At 32.1% G+C, this 16,466-nt stretch overlaps 2 protein-coding genes across 2 annotated transcripts; both read right to left on the bottom strand.

The window, feature by feature from the left end:
- Window positions 1-4,896: 4,896 nt before the first annotated feature.
- Window positions 4,897-9,702, bottom strand: LOC114761931 (GTPase ERA-like, chloroplastic). Its single transcript, XM_028951380.1, has 9 exons — window positions 9,301-9,702; window positions 8,659-8,804; window positions 7,877-8,017; window positions 7,688-7,801; window positions 7,454-7,579; window positions 6,427-6,525; window positions 6,152-6,253; window positions 5,704-5,784; window positions 4,897-5,516 (listed from the first exon to the last, which is right to left on the bottom strand). Exons 1-9 carry the CDS (start codon window positions 9,665-9,667, stop codon window positions 5,430-5,432), a joined length of 1,263 nt encoding a protein of 420 aa, XP_028807213.1. The 5' UTR covers window positions 9,668-9,702; the 3' UTR covers window positions 4,897-5,429.
- Window positions 9,703-14,151: 4,449 nt separating this feature from the next.
- On the bottom strand, window positions 14,152-14,633 carry LOC114761928 (uncharacterized). The gene has a single exon (XM_028951377.1). The coding sequence runs from the start codon at window positions 14,599-14,601 to the stop codon at window positions 14,269-14,271; it is 333 nt and encodes a 110-aa protein (XP_028807210.1). The 5' UTR covers window positions 14,602-14,633; the 3' UTR covers window positions 14,152-14,268.
- Window positions 14,634-16,466: the final 1,833 nt, after the last annotated feature.

Below are 16,466 nucleotides of genomic sequence, written 5' to 3'. Positions count from 1 at the left end.
ATATGGTCCCACACTAGTTTTTGAAAGAAAAAATGTTGCATAAATTCAAAATATTTTATGTACACGTACATGAATCTATCGGTCATTAGTGGTTCGTAATATGGTTTTATTGAAAATAATTGGCAAGCGAAGCGTCTATATATATGACATTTTTTAAAAAATTCTGCCGGGGATATAGAAATCATTTTATTTTTCACATAAAATATTTTTCACAGAATCTTGGGATGTACATCAACATTGTGGTCTTAAATAATGTTATTTTATTTATATACTTGTAAAAACTATCATCATCAATTTTTTGATTAATCAAACCATAAGATTAGTTTAAAAATTACTCTTATTGTGGCACACGACTCCCACAGATGTAGTGATCACATTGACTAATCCAATTAATTGAAAAGGTTACGGAAAGCATATCACGTAATGAAAACGATTGGATTGACGACAATGTGATTATCATTTAAAAAGACACAACTCATGTGAAGCCACTTCGATTAATCAATCCAATTAAGACTTAAGGAAAAAGGAGTTTCAATTGGGCAGATTGGATTAAACATAGAAAGGAAATTAATTACGATGATCTAGGCACGATGCGATTTATGTAGCCTCAACTCCTATTAATTTTATTCATATATTTTGGTCTGTGAAATAGACAAAGACAATACAATATTTAGTTCGTTGGTATGAAACAAGTAAATAGTTCTGTCACCTATTTTTCATTACATTACTCATGCTTAATTAACCAAAATTATTATTTTCTTCCTATGCTAAATGTAAGACTCATTTTGTAGTGTAATTTATATTACAAATGAATATTATTTTTCATGAGCATGTAATTATCACTTTTGTGTAACAAATCTAATGCATATTGAGTCATTCCATGCAATTTTAATGAACGATTCGAAAATTCAATTGATTCAAGCTGAAAAAATATGACTATATTTTAATTTTTTTGGGTTAAAGAAACTCATTAGTAATTCATTAATATGATCTATAGCTATATTGTTTTAAGATTTTTTCCATCGTTGAATATTTTAAAATATTTTTCACATGATCATAGATTCATAATCGTAATTTATGAATAAGGGTAGTTCAATTAAGAGAGATAGATTGATAAAGATTGTTGGGCTGGAAAAATGATTTAGAGATCTGAAATCTGGACCTTGAGGAGTCAATAATGCAGGGAGGTCCCCTGCTGAGATATAAACCAAATATCCGCAAATAATGAATTTTTCGCGGAATATCACACGAATATAGAAATTTGAAACTTAGATTGATTTATTTATAAATAGAGAATATCCGAGCATGATGTGGTGTGAAATGACTTTGCATAATTTTAAATTATATATTAGTTTATAAGTTAAATATATTAGTTTGGAAAAAATATACTTCTTCGGACTTTAATATAAGACCTATTTAACTAATTTGAGTATAAATTAAGATTAGAAGTTAGGTAAGTTAGTTAATTATAAGCAATATGACATGTTTTTCCTAAAACACCATAATCATCTTCCTTAATACCCTCTCTCCCTCTTTTACTTGATTATGGTTGATGGAGTATCAATAAGGGAATTTAAAAAAAATGATAATATAAAGAAATAGATATTATATTTAGGACTAAAATCAACTCAACAATTAGATTTCTATTTAAGGATCTAAGAGTAATAACCATGAGAGATAAAAAGAGGATAAGTCTTCCCCTTGTGATACTGTTGTTTCGAATCTGAAATGTGGGGGTTTGGTGGAAACGTAGTCGCCAAGAAAAATGGAAACACAAGCTAAGGCAACATGAGAAATTGAGGTCCATATGGTTTTTGTAATAAACATGGTTGAATGTTTCTGGAAGGAAAAGACCGTGAGGAAGTAAAGAGAAGAAAGAATTTGATTAATGAGAGGGAGTGATGGTGATGAATGAGTTGGAAATATTGCATTTTTAATACTACCTCCGATCCTTATTATAAGATCCCGTTTGACTTTTTGTTTGGTCCTAATTATAAGACTCCAATCCATTTTGTCTCTCATATTTATACATTTTTTTCCAAAATAATCCTTCTAATAATGATAGTTCTAGCCAATATATTTAATTAGCAAGAATATTTTAGGAATGACAACACTTATTTATTATAAATAACTAACTTAACTTACTTTCTTAATCTCTTTAAATAAGTCAACTGGGTCTTATAATTAGGATCAGAGGTAGTATGTGATTTGTTTGTACAAGGAAAGTAATGTAATCAAACATAAGAAATTTGGGTGCTCTATAAGATATTTTTGGTCACCATAACAACAAATGAATCCAAGTCGCACTTGGTCGCATTTTTTTCTATGGTCACCCAACTTTAAAAAAAAAAACCAATTTAAACTTCAGTGGCAGAATCAATTCTAATAAAATTTTTCATCATTATTTTATTACTTATCTGTTAAAAATTATTTACCGACGGAATTTGCTATGTTGTTAATTTTTCGAATACCTTATTTTAGTTTTGTGATAGAAAAGTCTCTTGCAAATATTTCCATCACTATTCTACCGCAAGTTTTTAACTAGTTGTATAATATTTTCTATATTTACATACTAGTATAATTTATTATTATATCACAAATCAATAATTTAATAATTATTATTTACTATTTGAAATAATTCATATATTAATAATTCAAATTACATACTTAATTATTGTCATTTAAAAATAAAAATTTTCTCTAACAAATAATACAATATAGTATAAAAATAAAATAAGTAGTATACAAATAAAATAGGTCATATTAATAGATAAAAATAATATTAAATAAATATGTATATTTAAATAATATACTTATTGATATATGCGTATGCGTAGCTAAATGTCATGTGCTTTTATATAATTACTTGAATTTTTTTAAATTAAAAATCTTATGAAACTAGATATCATTTAGACAGTTTCAATTTTATAATATTTAAATTTTAATTTTAATTTTTGAAGAAGTCAACTACAAAACAAGAACAATATTTTTAGTATCATTTAAAAATATTAATTTAAATTAATAATGATATTTAAATAGTTCGTATCAAATATAAACAATAAGAAGGGGACTACTTTAAATCCACATTCTTCGCAACTCAAGGGATGGAAGCTTCCATTACTCACACTTATTAGTTGGCAGCACTCGCAGTTTTGCTAATAACATTTTTGATAGGAGAAGATACTTGCACAAATATTCTGGCGTCAAACTCGTAGTAGCAAGTAGCAAGGCATAAAAAGATGAACACTTTTTTCATGGTGGGAAATGAATTCAATTCGTTAGGACAGTAAATTCAATACATAAGTGTCAGTAAAAAAAAAACGGATGGATTTTAATTGAGGAAAGGAGAGTGGAGGAGAGTGGAAGGATTTTAATATTATTTTGTTTGGATTTATAAAAAAAAAGGAAGGGAAGAGGTTTTAATATTACCTTATTTGATTCACGAGGGGAGAAGAGGGAAAATATTTTCACATGGACAAATTTGCCCTTATTTATTTAAGATTATTTTTTCAAATTTTATAGAATGTTTAATAAAATAGAATTATAAATAACATTTAATATATTGAGCAATACTTATATCACAATTCTAATATACTCTAGAGCATGCAGTATTATTGAAAAGAAAGTTGAAGTAATGTTCAGTCATAACTTGTATTATATTTCATCTTTAAATGAAATATTTGATCATGTAAAGAGAGCAGTGTTTGGAGACAAGAAGAAAAGGATTCAAGATAATAGAGGGATATTAAAAATAAATATGGTTATAATGGTCATAACATGATAAAACACTGTCATTTCCCTCCAAATCCTCCTAATTTTAGAGGGGAGGGGAGGGGAGAGAAAATTTAAATTTTTCCTCTCCTCTTAAAATTTGTATATTGCCAAATAAGAAGAAATGATTAAAATCCTTCTCCTTCTGTTCCCTCCTCTCTAAATCTCTTATATCAAATGCACCCTGAGGCTCCACGTTGGAACCTACTAACCAAGATGGGGCGGGTGGACGTGTACAAGGTAAAAGAGCCTTCCAATCATAATTACCTGAATGGAGTCAATGGGCGATCATGAAGGCCCATGGCTTAAGTAGGTGACTTCATTGCCCCTTTAAAAGGTGCATACCTTCAGGGAAGGGAACCAAGTCGCAGATAAACTCGCTACTATGAGTAACGAAATGAACCAGAGAAGACTCGTTTGGAGTACGCCGCCGGATTGGGTTGAAGAACTGGTCAAACTTGATGCTGCTGGGTTTGAAACCCCAAGAAGAATAGTTGTAATGTAACTGTTGGGCTTGGCCCCTTTATTTCACCAAAACAAAAAGGTGCCTGCTTAAGGTCCCTCAAGTAGGATAGCCTAAATCATAATTTGTGGCAATCAATGCAAGCCGCTTTCTGAAATTACATTAAAAGTCTGTTTGGCTCAATAAAAAGAAGAGAAGGAGAGGGATTTTAATGGAAGGAAGAAAAAGGAAAGAGAGTGAAAAGATTTTAATATTACCTTATTTGGATTTATAAAAAAAGCGAGGAGGAGAGGAGTTTTAATATTATCTTATTTGATTCATGAGGTGAGGTGAGGAAAAAATATTTTGACATAAACAATTTCACTCTTATTTTATTTAAGATATAGATATAATGATTATCACATGACAAAATATGGACATAATGGTCACAACATAATAAATATTATACTTTCCTTCCAAATCCTCCTAATTTTAGAGAAGATTGGGGAGGGGAGGGAAAAATTTTTAAAATTTTCTCTCCCCTCTTCAAATTTGTGTGTTGCCAAACAAGGAAAATAATTAAAATCTTTCCCCCTCCCTACCCTTTCCTTCAAATCCCTCGTACCAAACACACGCTAAAGGGTTTGGTAGCCTGTTGGAGACAAATGATATTTTGATTGTGATTGGCAAGTTACATAATTTAGCTTCATTAGATAGATTCCAAGGGGCTGATACGCATGAAGATAATGCAAACCCATAAAAAACAAACAATTAGCACATGAAACAGGAAAATAGATTCAAGAAAAAGAAAACTCCAGAATAAAATTTTAGGTGAGGCTGCTATTATCATGTATCTCATTACAAAGGAACAAAAAACAGGTCTTGGGATAGTTCCCCTGAAACTGTTGAATCCCTGATTCATCGATTTCAACTCTCCTGCTCTGCAATCTCTATTTAATATACTACCATGCGGGCGCTGTATCACCATTAATTTCTTTCCAAGTCAGATCTTTTTCTTCCTTCTCCTCTTTTTAACTGTTTTGGTCGTCAGTGGTGATCCCCATTTTTACTATAGGGGATCACTTGACATGGCTAAAAGGTGAGGAAGGAGGCAGCGTCAATCAATATCTCTTGCTATTCAAGTTCTGATGCCACCTTTAGCAAGATGATCTTAAATACGATTGATGTCTGACGAACGTTTCTATGTATCTTCACATTAAAGAACCCGTATCTGTCCCCCATATCCAAAGTTCTTGAGAAGCCCTTCATCTTGTCGCCAGTTTTCTCTCACCTTCACTTCAATCTGTTTAGACAACCGAGCTTGGTAATTAAGTTCCAGTCCAAGAAAAGTTCATATAGGTAGTACTTCACTAACACTTGAAGCTTGATGAGATTATTAAAGGAAGCACCAAAATGATGCAAGATCTGGTCATCTGGCTAAACTGAGCCACACACACAAACACACATTGCAAAATGGTATGAGCAATCACCTCAAGATAAACTTTCTTCTGCAGAAAGGCTTCAATGTCCAGACGGGCAGCTGTCGCAAGAAGTTTCAAAGCCTTTCCCTCCTGAACAGGTTAAAGCACAAAACTCAAAAGAAATTACTGTATTGTGCTTGTTATGAAGCACATAAAGGCATGTGCATGGGGAAGAGGCATATTTAGAAACCATTTAATTTTCAATCTGTCAACAGAAATTCTTGACATTTATATTTAAGATTTTTATTGTATTGTGATCCATGCCAAGATATCTTTTCAGCCAATGTTTCTCAAATTCAGTGTTAGTCAGAATAGATCAAAACTCAAAACTGACGCTGAAGTAGCCAAGCCCACAATAGCATCATTAGCATTGTTCAATACATTATGCCTAGACCACATGAACCCCAGGATTTCACAAATGAATATGAATTATGGAAATCTGATATAAGTGACGTACTCTTCCAATAAGTATAATCTTCTGTGAATTTTTTTCAACAACAATCTCCACTTGTATGAAATCTTTTGCATTGGGCCGAGCCTTGTAGCTTACAACATTCACCTGGACAATAGAAAATAAGATTATTTTAAACAAATCTAAGAAAACAAGTTGTTTAATTCTCTCTTCTTTTTTTCCCCTTTTCCTTTCTCCTTTGCTCTCCTTTCTTAACTTTTTCTTTTCATTGAAATAAGGCAACTACATCACAAACCAAGCATGAACTATTTGATGGTTACCTGGCAAGCATAGGGTATTTCATTTCGGTACTGCATAAAGATCTTTTCTCGAATGATTTCACCCACGAAAAATCTTTCTGGGTGCTCACTGACAATGTCCTGAAGGATCAACAATACTAAGGAAAACATAATACATGCCAGAGACAATCATCTATATATATATATATATATATATATATATATATAGACATTAATTTTCCTGTGCTGATAGGATTTTGAGAATTTTTGCATTATTTTGGTTTTAGACCAGGAAAACTGCAAGGCCAAAACCTAGTTTTGAGAAAATGATAACTGGACAGATATTAAGTTTCTTCATAAAACAGAGGTCAATAACTGTTACTTTACAAAAGAAAAGGATTGCAATCAACAAATCCATCTAATAGCAACATTCCACAAACATCAAGAAACGTAAGCCTTCAACTCATTATTGTCTAAGACATCGCCAGGTTTTCATCTAATGTTTCCAGTTTCCAGTTCTGCAGTGTATAGGCACAATCTCTCTTCTTCTTCTTTTTTTTGGTTAACAAAAAAAGAAATCAGAAAGGCAAGCACTAATGGCCTGAGATCATAAACATGACCAAACCCCACCTACAGTATTTGTTCATGCTGGTAGGCTACAAGGCTATTGCCAATGTATAGGCACTATATAATTCATAATTGTCACTGATAACCCCCCCCCCCCCCCCAAAAAAAAAAAAAACCCAAGGCCACCCCAACCCATGTGACTGCCACTGTTTCTGCAATTGCATGTTTTGTGCACTGCATTGGTGGACAGAGACATAAGATGATAGGATGCCAAATTGGTGTGCTGATAACAATGCACTGGCGGACAGAGGTTGCCCAATACAATGCACGTTTTGAGTTCAAATAACTTATATTTTAGTTTTAGAACTGAATGCTTTCGCTGAATTTCCATGCTGTCAGGCATTTAATAGCACAAGAAATAATCCTCACTGTCCTTTTGAACAATTATAATGCATGGACGGAGGATTGAGTGGCAAAAGTGAAATTTTGACTTTCAACATACCTTTGGATAGTATGCTGGTCCATTGGGAAGTTTTGACAGTATCCAGTCCTTGACATCTTCAACGCCATGACCATATTTAGCACTAACTGGTATAACCTCATCAACATCAGTATATTTCTGATACCACTGCAAAGAATGCGAAATACTTAGGACATAAAACAGTGTTGAAAGCACACCAATACAAGTAAATTCACTTGCACCAGTCAATATCTATACCAATCAATGAGTTCGAACCTCAAGTTTTTTTGCAATTTCCCCAGGTTTGATAAGATCCTTCTTATTAAGAATCAGTAGGGTGGGAGGCTTATCCTTGAGATCTCCTACACCTTCATTCAACACTTCATCAATCTACAAGTAAGAAACAATTAGAAAAATAAACACAATAACAAAAACAAAAACAGTTTTGAGAACCCTGAACTATACATTTTCAGGAACTTTACACGCATCAACAAGAATTAATACACAATCAGCATTAACAGCAGCACTGCGAACATTCTTCATCATCATTGAATCCAACATGTGCATTTCCTTCTTGAGAACGCCAGGTGTGTCATAAAGTATTATCTGCCAGTAAATCCTCAAGTCAGAGAAACAAGTATTAAAAAATTTGGCTAGACATATCCAGAGCCTAGCAAACTCAATATTTATTTAACTCGTGACAATATTGGGTTTTCTTTCAGGACAACTAGCATGTGAAATAACTGGATGGACTCAGTCTTCTTTCAGGAAAACTAGCTATCAATCTCATCATTTTAATTTCTCACATTACAGCACATCTATGAGGAAATCAGAAGTGCTCACCAGTCACCATGAATAGTGCATATAATACATCAGAATTTAAAAATCAGTAGTAACAAATTTCTTAATGGGTATATTTTAAATTACTTCAACACTATACTAATATTCACAAAAACTTTTATCATGATTATCATAGCTTTTTCATCCCAGACCAATTGCATATACCACTTGCAGAGTTAAACTCAATTTCGGAGCAGAATTAATCCTAGATTCAAAGTATCTTTAAGAAGTGTCCGACTCCTCCTGACATCTAAGAAATTTAGTGAATAGCCAAGAGAAAGGTACAGTTAAAAATAGAACTCTGCGTTAAAATTTTGAACATCAAATAGCCATGCATGATAATGAGTTTCATCACCCAGGTAACAGGCTGACTAAATCAAACCAATCAGCTTGCACTAAGTCCAAACCTGATAATCTGAGCCAGAACATATACCAAGAATACGGTGCCTTGTTGTTTGAGGCTTCTGTGTAACTATAGACAACTTTTGGCCAATCATTTGGTTTGCTAGTGTACTCTTCCCGACGTTAGGCTTCCCAAGTAAAGCCACATACCCTGCATTGGACTCATTCAAGTTAGAAGCAAAAACGCAAAAGGCATATAAGGTTATACCTTTACCAGTTAGCAGAACCACTGCATATCAGCTTCTCCATAAGCCTGTCATTATTTATACAACGGAAGGAGGAGGAGAAGCTATAGCTATATGATAATTATCACCTAGGTTATCCTACTCTCTCTCTCTCTCTCTCTCTAATTTTTTTTTTTTAATTAAATCAATATCCTGTGTAACTGTGTTTGCCATCTCTACAGATAAATATTAGAAAACTCAAAAGAAGGGTTAATTATCAATAAAGTCAAATTTTTAGACTTTACAGTTGAACGGGGTGTGTTATTTTGTAAATGTTAGATAATCGTGTTACAATGTCAGCTTTTCAAGATTAAAAATAGTCTGCTCAGCACCCACTGAATTTCACCATGAACAAAATAGAGAAGTCCAAAACAGGTGATAAAACGGAGTCTAAAAAATTTCTTAGGATTTGAAGATACAGACCGCTTCGGTGGTCAGGGTGGGGATCATAATCAAGCTCCTCCGCTTCATAATCGTCCAACAAAGCCAAATTTCTGTCAGGTTTCTCGCTAAGAGACAAGAAAGACAAGTCATCGTCCAGAGAAGAAGAGGTATGTGGTTCCTCTGCTCCTTCGACTTCTCTGCTATACTCTAGTTCGCTGACCGTCTCTTTTTTACGGGCAAATGCTTCAAAACGACCGTTCCTATTTATAAAAGTAACAAACTGGGATGAAAATTCAAGTGGAATTTGACGGCATATAGCTCCGGAGATGAGCCCATGAAATAGAGTGTGAGAAGGAAATTTCTTTCTGGGAAGAGTTAGAGATAACTGTGAAGCCACTAGCTCCATTGCGGAGCCCCACAGTCCGCAGTTGAAGTCAGCTGGCTCCTTCCCTCTGCTAATATTATCCAGTGCTCAGAACTCAGGAGGCGAAGTGATATTCCTATACGACGTCGTCTGACCATGTGGACCTGGATTTTTTTTTTTTAAAAAAATGTGGACCTGGATTTTCTCATCATCTTTTATGGATCACAAGTATATTTTCTATAGATCAGTGGCCGTGGCACCATGCTGGGCTTGTGTGACGGTTGATAGTTGATGACCTACATCTTAATATAAGAGTTAATAGATTAAAAAAATTAGTTAATTTAGTTATTTATAATAAATATGTGTTGTCTTTTATAAAATATCCTTATTAATTAAGTGTATTGGCTAAAACTACTATTATTAGAAGAACTGCCTTGAAAAAAAAAAGAATAAATATAAGAGACAAAATAGATTAGATTCTTATATTTAGAACCAAAATAAAAGTTAAAGGGTGAAGAAACAAATTTACCTACTGTAATATCAAAAAGAAACATCAGGCACTATAATAAAATGTTGAGAGCAAAAATGCACATAAACTTTTAAAAATGCCCATGCTGTTAACTCCTGTAAACTGGTGTTATTTTTTTTGTGTGGGTCCCACTAAGTGTCCACGTGATTTGTACTCTGTCCAATAGAAACACGCTAGCTCAAATCATATTAATCCTCTTTGTCATATTCTCTCTTTTCTCCATAATTACCTCACTTTAAATTATTTCTATTTTTTTTAATTACTGCCTAATCTAATGCTTTGTTTGGTATAAAAGAATTGGAGGCAGAAAATTGGAAGTGGAAGTGGAACTCTAAAAATAAAATGTTTGGTGCACTGGATTCCACTTCCTTATGGAACCCAGTCCTGTCAAAATCGGTGGAACTCAATTCCATCCTCATACCCATGGAGCTCAATTATTGCCTCAATTCTTTCTTCACTTGCCATCTATACCCTCAACTCTTCTGACCGTGTTCAACCCATCTCCTTCTATAGTCATCTCCTCCACTAGTCACCCCACCTTTGTCATCATCGACGCTGACACCATCACTGTTGCCATCTCCGGCGCCCATCACCATTGCTATCTCGGGCATCCCAAGCTTCTTCATCTCACATGACAGGTGCATCTCAAATCTGGAACCATTCTCTCGCCTCTGGCATCCACTTGCAAAAGACGAACTCCGCATCATCTACAATAAGTGCATCTGGAATCGTTTTCCTGTTCAATGGGTTTTTGGATTTTGCAAGTTCAACGAGTTCTGAAGCTACATGGAGGCCATGCTACAATTATATCTTCTCTGCTGGATTTTTTTTCCATCTTCTTTTTCTTTGTTGTGATTTTTGCTTGCAATTTTATTGTTCCATCTTCTCCCCATCCTTGCGATTTTATAACAATTTGCTTCATTCAAGTTATGGGTTTTTTATTCAAATTTTCTAGTGTTAATGGTAACCTTCTGCAAGATTCCATGTTCGAATTTGGTGTTAATGGCTATCATTAACAGCGGTGAAGCTTACCCATGGATGCCATTGTCACTGCCATTGTTAGGGATTGTGGAACGGTCGAACGTGAATGCTAAACCGACATGGGTTGAGTTTCTTTCTTTTGTTTTTTTTTTTTTCAAATTTCATGGGTGATTCACTCTTTTTATGCCATGTATGCACCACATCAGCATTTTTTAGTCAAAATATTCTCTCTAAATAGTCAACATTGGAGCAATTAACCGCATGGGCATTTTTACTCCATTTTCAAAAGTTCATGTATATTTTTGCTCCTGACATTTTATTATGATGTCTAGTGCCCTTTTTCGATATTACAATAGGTAAATTTATCCATTCACCCAAAGTTAAATGAGCTTTTATATTAAAGACTAGAGGTAGTAATATTTATGTTTTGTGGCTTTGCACACAAAAATAAAAAGGAGAAATAAAAGAGACAAAATAACTTAAAAAGAAGTTGGAAATTGCAATACTTCAATTCAGATATCTAAGAGGGTAAAATCCCAAGGAAGGAAGTGATGTCTAATATGATATTTTGCGAATATAGTCAAATGACTAAAATGCCTTTATATCAGTTTTTTTAAAAAAAAAGCTATCACACTTATTATTGCCAGCACATTTTTTGTTATTGGTTGTTCAACATTTGTTATTGCCAATTTATAATTTATTAGTAAATAACTTGTTATTGCCGGTATATTTCTTATCATTTGTTGTTTAACACTTGTCATTATCAATTTATAACTTGTTAATAAACTTTTTGATACAATGATATTTTTGTTATTTAACTATATTTGTAAAATAACAGATCAGGCATGACTTTTTTTTTTCTAGAATTTTAACCTCTGAAGAGTCTGAATTGAAATATTATAATTTTTAACTTCTTTTTATGTTATTTTTTCAATAAAATATGATTTTTGCACGTAAGAGTAAATAACGAGAAAATACTTTTTATGTTGAAAATATCATTAATTCATTAGTTCGTTGTTGGAAAAGCTTTACATCCATCTGGTGTAGTCCAAACTAATTTAAATTTGGACCTTAATGTGACTTTAGAAAACTTGTTAATACTACTACCTCCCCTATGATTAAAAATTAAATTTGATTCTAAATATAAAATCTCAATGGGTTTTGTCTCTCATTTTTTTTAAAAATATTGCTAGTGATTGTAAGGATTTCCATCAAGGGATAACTCTAATAATCTAATACATATAATTGAAGAGGATAATTTGGAGAGATCAACACATATTTGTGACAAATAACCAATTTAATTAATTTTTTTAATATCTCTAAATTAGTTATTTAACTTTCATATTTATATTAAGGACTGAGAGTAGTATAAAGTGAATAAAAATCAATATTAGGTTTAGTATCTCACAGTCATCCAAATTAGATTCTCAAAAGTGAGTCAATCAAACTCAATATGAGATTCTCTCCTGCGTTGTAGTTCCTTATGCTTTTCTCCTTGAAATTTAATATTAACTATGATCCCTAATACAAGAGTTAATATTTAAATTTAATCTTAAATATAAGAATCTATTTTATTTTGTCTCTTTTATTTATCTAAATTAACCTTGTTAAATGCACATGTTAAGAGAATTTGCATCAAAATGTAGTTTTAATTTAAATAATTTAAGATGATATTTTAGAAAAACCAACATATATTTTTAATAAATAACTAATTGAACTACTTTCTTTAACTTACCTAAAGTAGTTAAGCATATCTTATATTAAAGATCAAAGGAGTATGATTTAATATATTCAAATATAAAGTAATTAGCCCAATTTGAAGACTGGAAGTTCTCAATTCTTAATGATTGTGGCCTCGTTTGATTTAATAACGCAACTTTTCGAGAAGTCGGCCACAAAAAAAGTGGATATATAAGTTATTTTATTTTTTTAAAATATTAATTTTCAAATATTTCTTTGCTAAAGTTTTTTTTAAGGTTGTGTTTGTTTAGTAGTTTTATTTAACTTTCATATTATAATACTGTTTTTCTTTGAACTTAATGAATATCAATGCAAGACTTAAACCCTTAACCTTCACCACAAGCAATACGGGTGATGCCACTGAAAAATAACTTTTTCATTTACTTTCCTAAAACTCTTGTAAATTGTTTGGTTTTGCAACTTGTGTTTTATTGTTCTTTTTAGAACTGAACCCTTCCATCATTAGACGTCCATCCCAATATCTGTACACCCTACTTTGCCAAAAATCAGTTATAGAGGAGCGTAATTATAAGGACATATCTTTATTTTATATTAAAATAATCTTTCAATCTTTAATATAAAATCTAATTATTGTGTTGATTTTGATTATAAATATAAGATTTATTTATTATATTTATCAATTATTTCTAAATTATCTCTATAGATACTACATCAACCATAATCAAATAAAAGAAAGAGGGATGATATTAAGAAAAGTGATTATAGTGTTTTAAGGAAAATATTTTATATTTCTTACAATTAATTAAATTATATAATTTTTTTAATCAAATCAAATTAATTAAACAGATCTTAATACCGGAGGAGTAAGAAAGAAGAAAAAAACATAGAACCCGAATTTTGAGTGATTTAAGACCTTTCTTCTTCCCATTAGAGATATCATAAGAAAGAAGACACTATAAAATCAAATAGATTAAAATCATTTTTTTGTTGTCTATATTTGGGGGTGTTTGGCAAAACTAAAATCTAGGTTTCAGAATCACTTTTCCGCAAAACGAGGTAACCTTCTCCACATATTTACTTCGTAATTCGTAAAAGCACTTCTGAAACCATGGTTTGATTTCTATCTAAACACCCTAAAAATGGATTAGATATAATCTAAATTAATAAATAAATTAGATAATTGCGCAAAAGTTGTTTTGCTTTTTTTTTTTAAAATAATCTTTTCGTATTTGTCTCATTGGGCATGAAGCCGCGTTCCCAGACCTAAATCGATTCCATCAAAAGCAAAAGAAGATGAATCAAACATGTGTGTCTGCAATTTGGAACGAACGAGAATGGATTACGATTTCAGTTGGTGACATACCGGAAACGTTGAACTTGAAATCCAAAGAAGAAGGAGAAGAACAGAGAGAAGGTAAGCCCTGTAATTATATTACTTGTAGTAAATGACGGGCTCATCCGAATCCAAATCCCACATGCCTGCTTCCTTGAGATACTCCACATACCTCACCATTTCAGGCCTGGCCGTCGTTTTCTTCTTCTTCCCTCCAAAATCCATGAAGCTGAAGATCGGATGGCTCTTCTCTTTGCTATCCTTCTTCTTCGTTGGGTTCCTCTGCAGACTGGCCCCTGTTTCTCTTGTTGAAGCCAGAGTTGTGCTTCTCTTGAGCTCTCCTTTCACTGATGCATCCCCACTTCCAGAAGCTTCTTCCCCTAATTTCTCATACTTGCCGGCTCCCCTCCCACTGCTTGCTGACCTGAACATGCCTTAATGACCTCTCTGAGGAGTTCAGCCGGTCAGAGGATGGATTTCACAATTTAGCACCATAATGAACCGCTTTATATGTGCCCCAACTTGCCAGATAATTTTATTCTAAGAAAATTATAATGAGATTCTAAAAAAAAATAATTCTTAAAAAGTCTTTAAGTATCATGTGATAACAAGTTTTAAAGTAGTAAATAATAATTTTTAAAACTTGTTTTTGTAATTATTTTTTTATCTCTTTATAATTCTCTTTTTCTTTTTTCTCCGCAACCTGCCAAATAAATTGACTTTGTCTGAATAATTTTTGGTTTTTTTTAAATATATCCGAAATTAAATACTCTTTCGTAATAGTAAGATCATTTATTACGGCGTTCATTAAAAACAGCATTTATTCAGGGTCAGGGGAAAAATAAAGATACGAAAAATCAGGGGGGAAAAAAAAGACACTGAAAATCAAACCAGAAATCTGACCCTTTGGGATAATGATTCAAGTTTCAATGCTCAGTGAGTTTAAAGGTGGTTGAACTGCAAAATACTTAAAATAATATAATTCAACTAAAATCATATTTTTAATCTATTTATTATTTTTAATTTATTTTAACTATTTGTTTGTTATTTGTTAATTAATTATTTGAAACTTATAATAAAAATCAGAAGGAGTACTTAACAACGGGAAAAAAAATAAAAAGATATAACTTGATTGGCTTATTCAAAGTTTTTATCAGAAAACTGGTTTATGACAATAGAAAAAAATGATTAAATAAGAATATTTTAAAACTATTTTAAAATATCAAAGAATTCTGAAAATTTTAAGCGGGCTAATATAATAATTGTCCCTTTTTATACAGTTATTTATTCATGTTGTCTTGTGCTGGTTTTGCATTCTGTTGATTTCAGAATTTCATAACCATGGTGGATTTTTTTTTTTTTTTTGCCAACATAACCATGGTGGATTTGAAGATTAGACTACAGGGTTTGAAAACCCTTTGATCGGACAATTTATTATTCGATGCTTCGTCATAAAAATGACCCAATGAGAAGAGGACAGTGACAGCCGGCAATTATCCCCCGCTCGTCAATGAATCAACGGATCATTTCTATTATGAATGGCACATAATGTCTACCTTTTTTGACGTATTAAATACAGTATAATATCTACTTTATTCATGGTAATATTACTTAACAGCAATTTTTTGTAAACTTCTAAGTGAATAATACAAGTGATCTTCTATTTATGAATTTTTGTTTTCTTTCTCAAAATAATACTATTTCATTTGATATCTCAAATAACCTTTTGACTTCTGTGAATTATAGGCGGTAGGATCAATGCGTCATTATCAATACGTCAACATAAACACTACAAAAAAGGTCTTATGTTTAGGGCCGGGATGTATTTATAATAAATTTTAATAAAATGATGTAATACTTACATCGTCTAGTTTTAAATCATACCGTAGATGTGTTATTTTCCAATTTTGCGCAGTTTACAAGCTCGTTTCCGTCTGGTTTGACCTTTGCCATTGCTTGAGCTTACCAATTTGTATTCCAGCTGTGACTTGAAAAACAAGATCAATGACAGATTTTTCGTTGACTTTTCTAGTGCCGTCTCAAACATTTCCATCAATAAATACAGAAACCATCCAGAAATTATAAACAATTATAAGGATGACTTTCTGGTTATATTCAATTAACCAGGCTTGAACGATTCAACTTCAACTGAATTCGTAACAAGAAAAATAGAAAACCTAGTTTGAACCGTTGTTCCTTTAATTGTTTCATTTTTCAAATCCAGACAACAATATATAAGCAAAATGACATTTAGTTAAAAAAAATGGATTAATAATATTTACTAGGTCTCTAAAAAT

This window comes from Neltuma alba, unplaced genomic scaffold (assembly GCF_004799145.2).
Source record: "Neltuma alba isolate B1F8T4 unplaced genomic scaffold, ASM479914v2 tig00011153_pilon, whole genome shotgun sequence".
Classification (NCBI taxonomy): Eukaryota; Viridiplantae; Streptophyta; class Magnoliopsida; order Fabales; family Fabaceae; genus Neltuma; species Neltuma alba.
The sequence above is the reverse complement of the archived record's forward strand: the minus strand, read 5'-3'. Positions and strand labels throughout refer to the sequence as shown.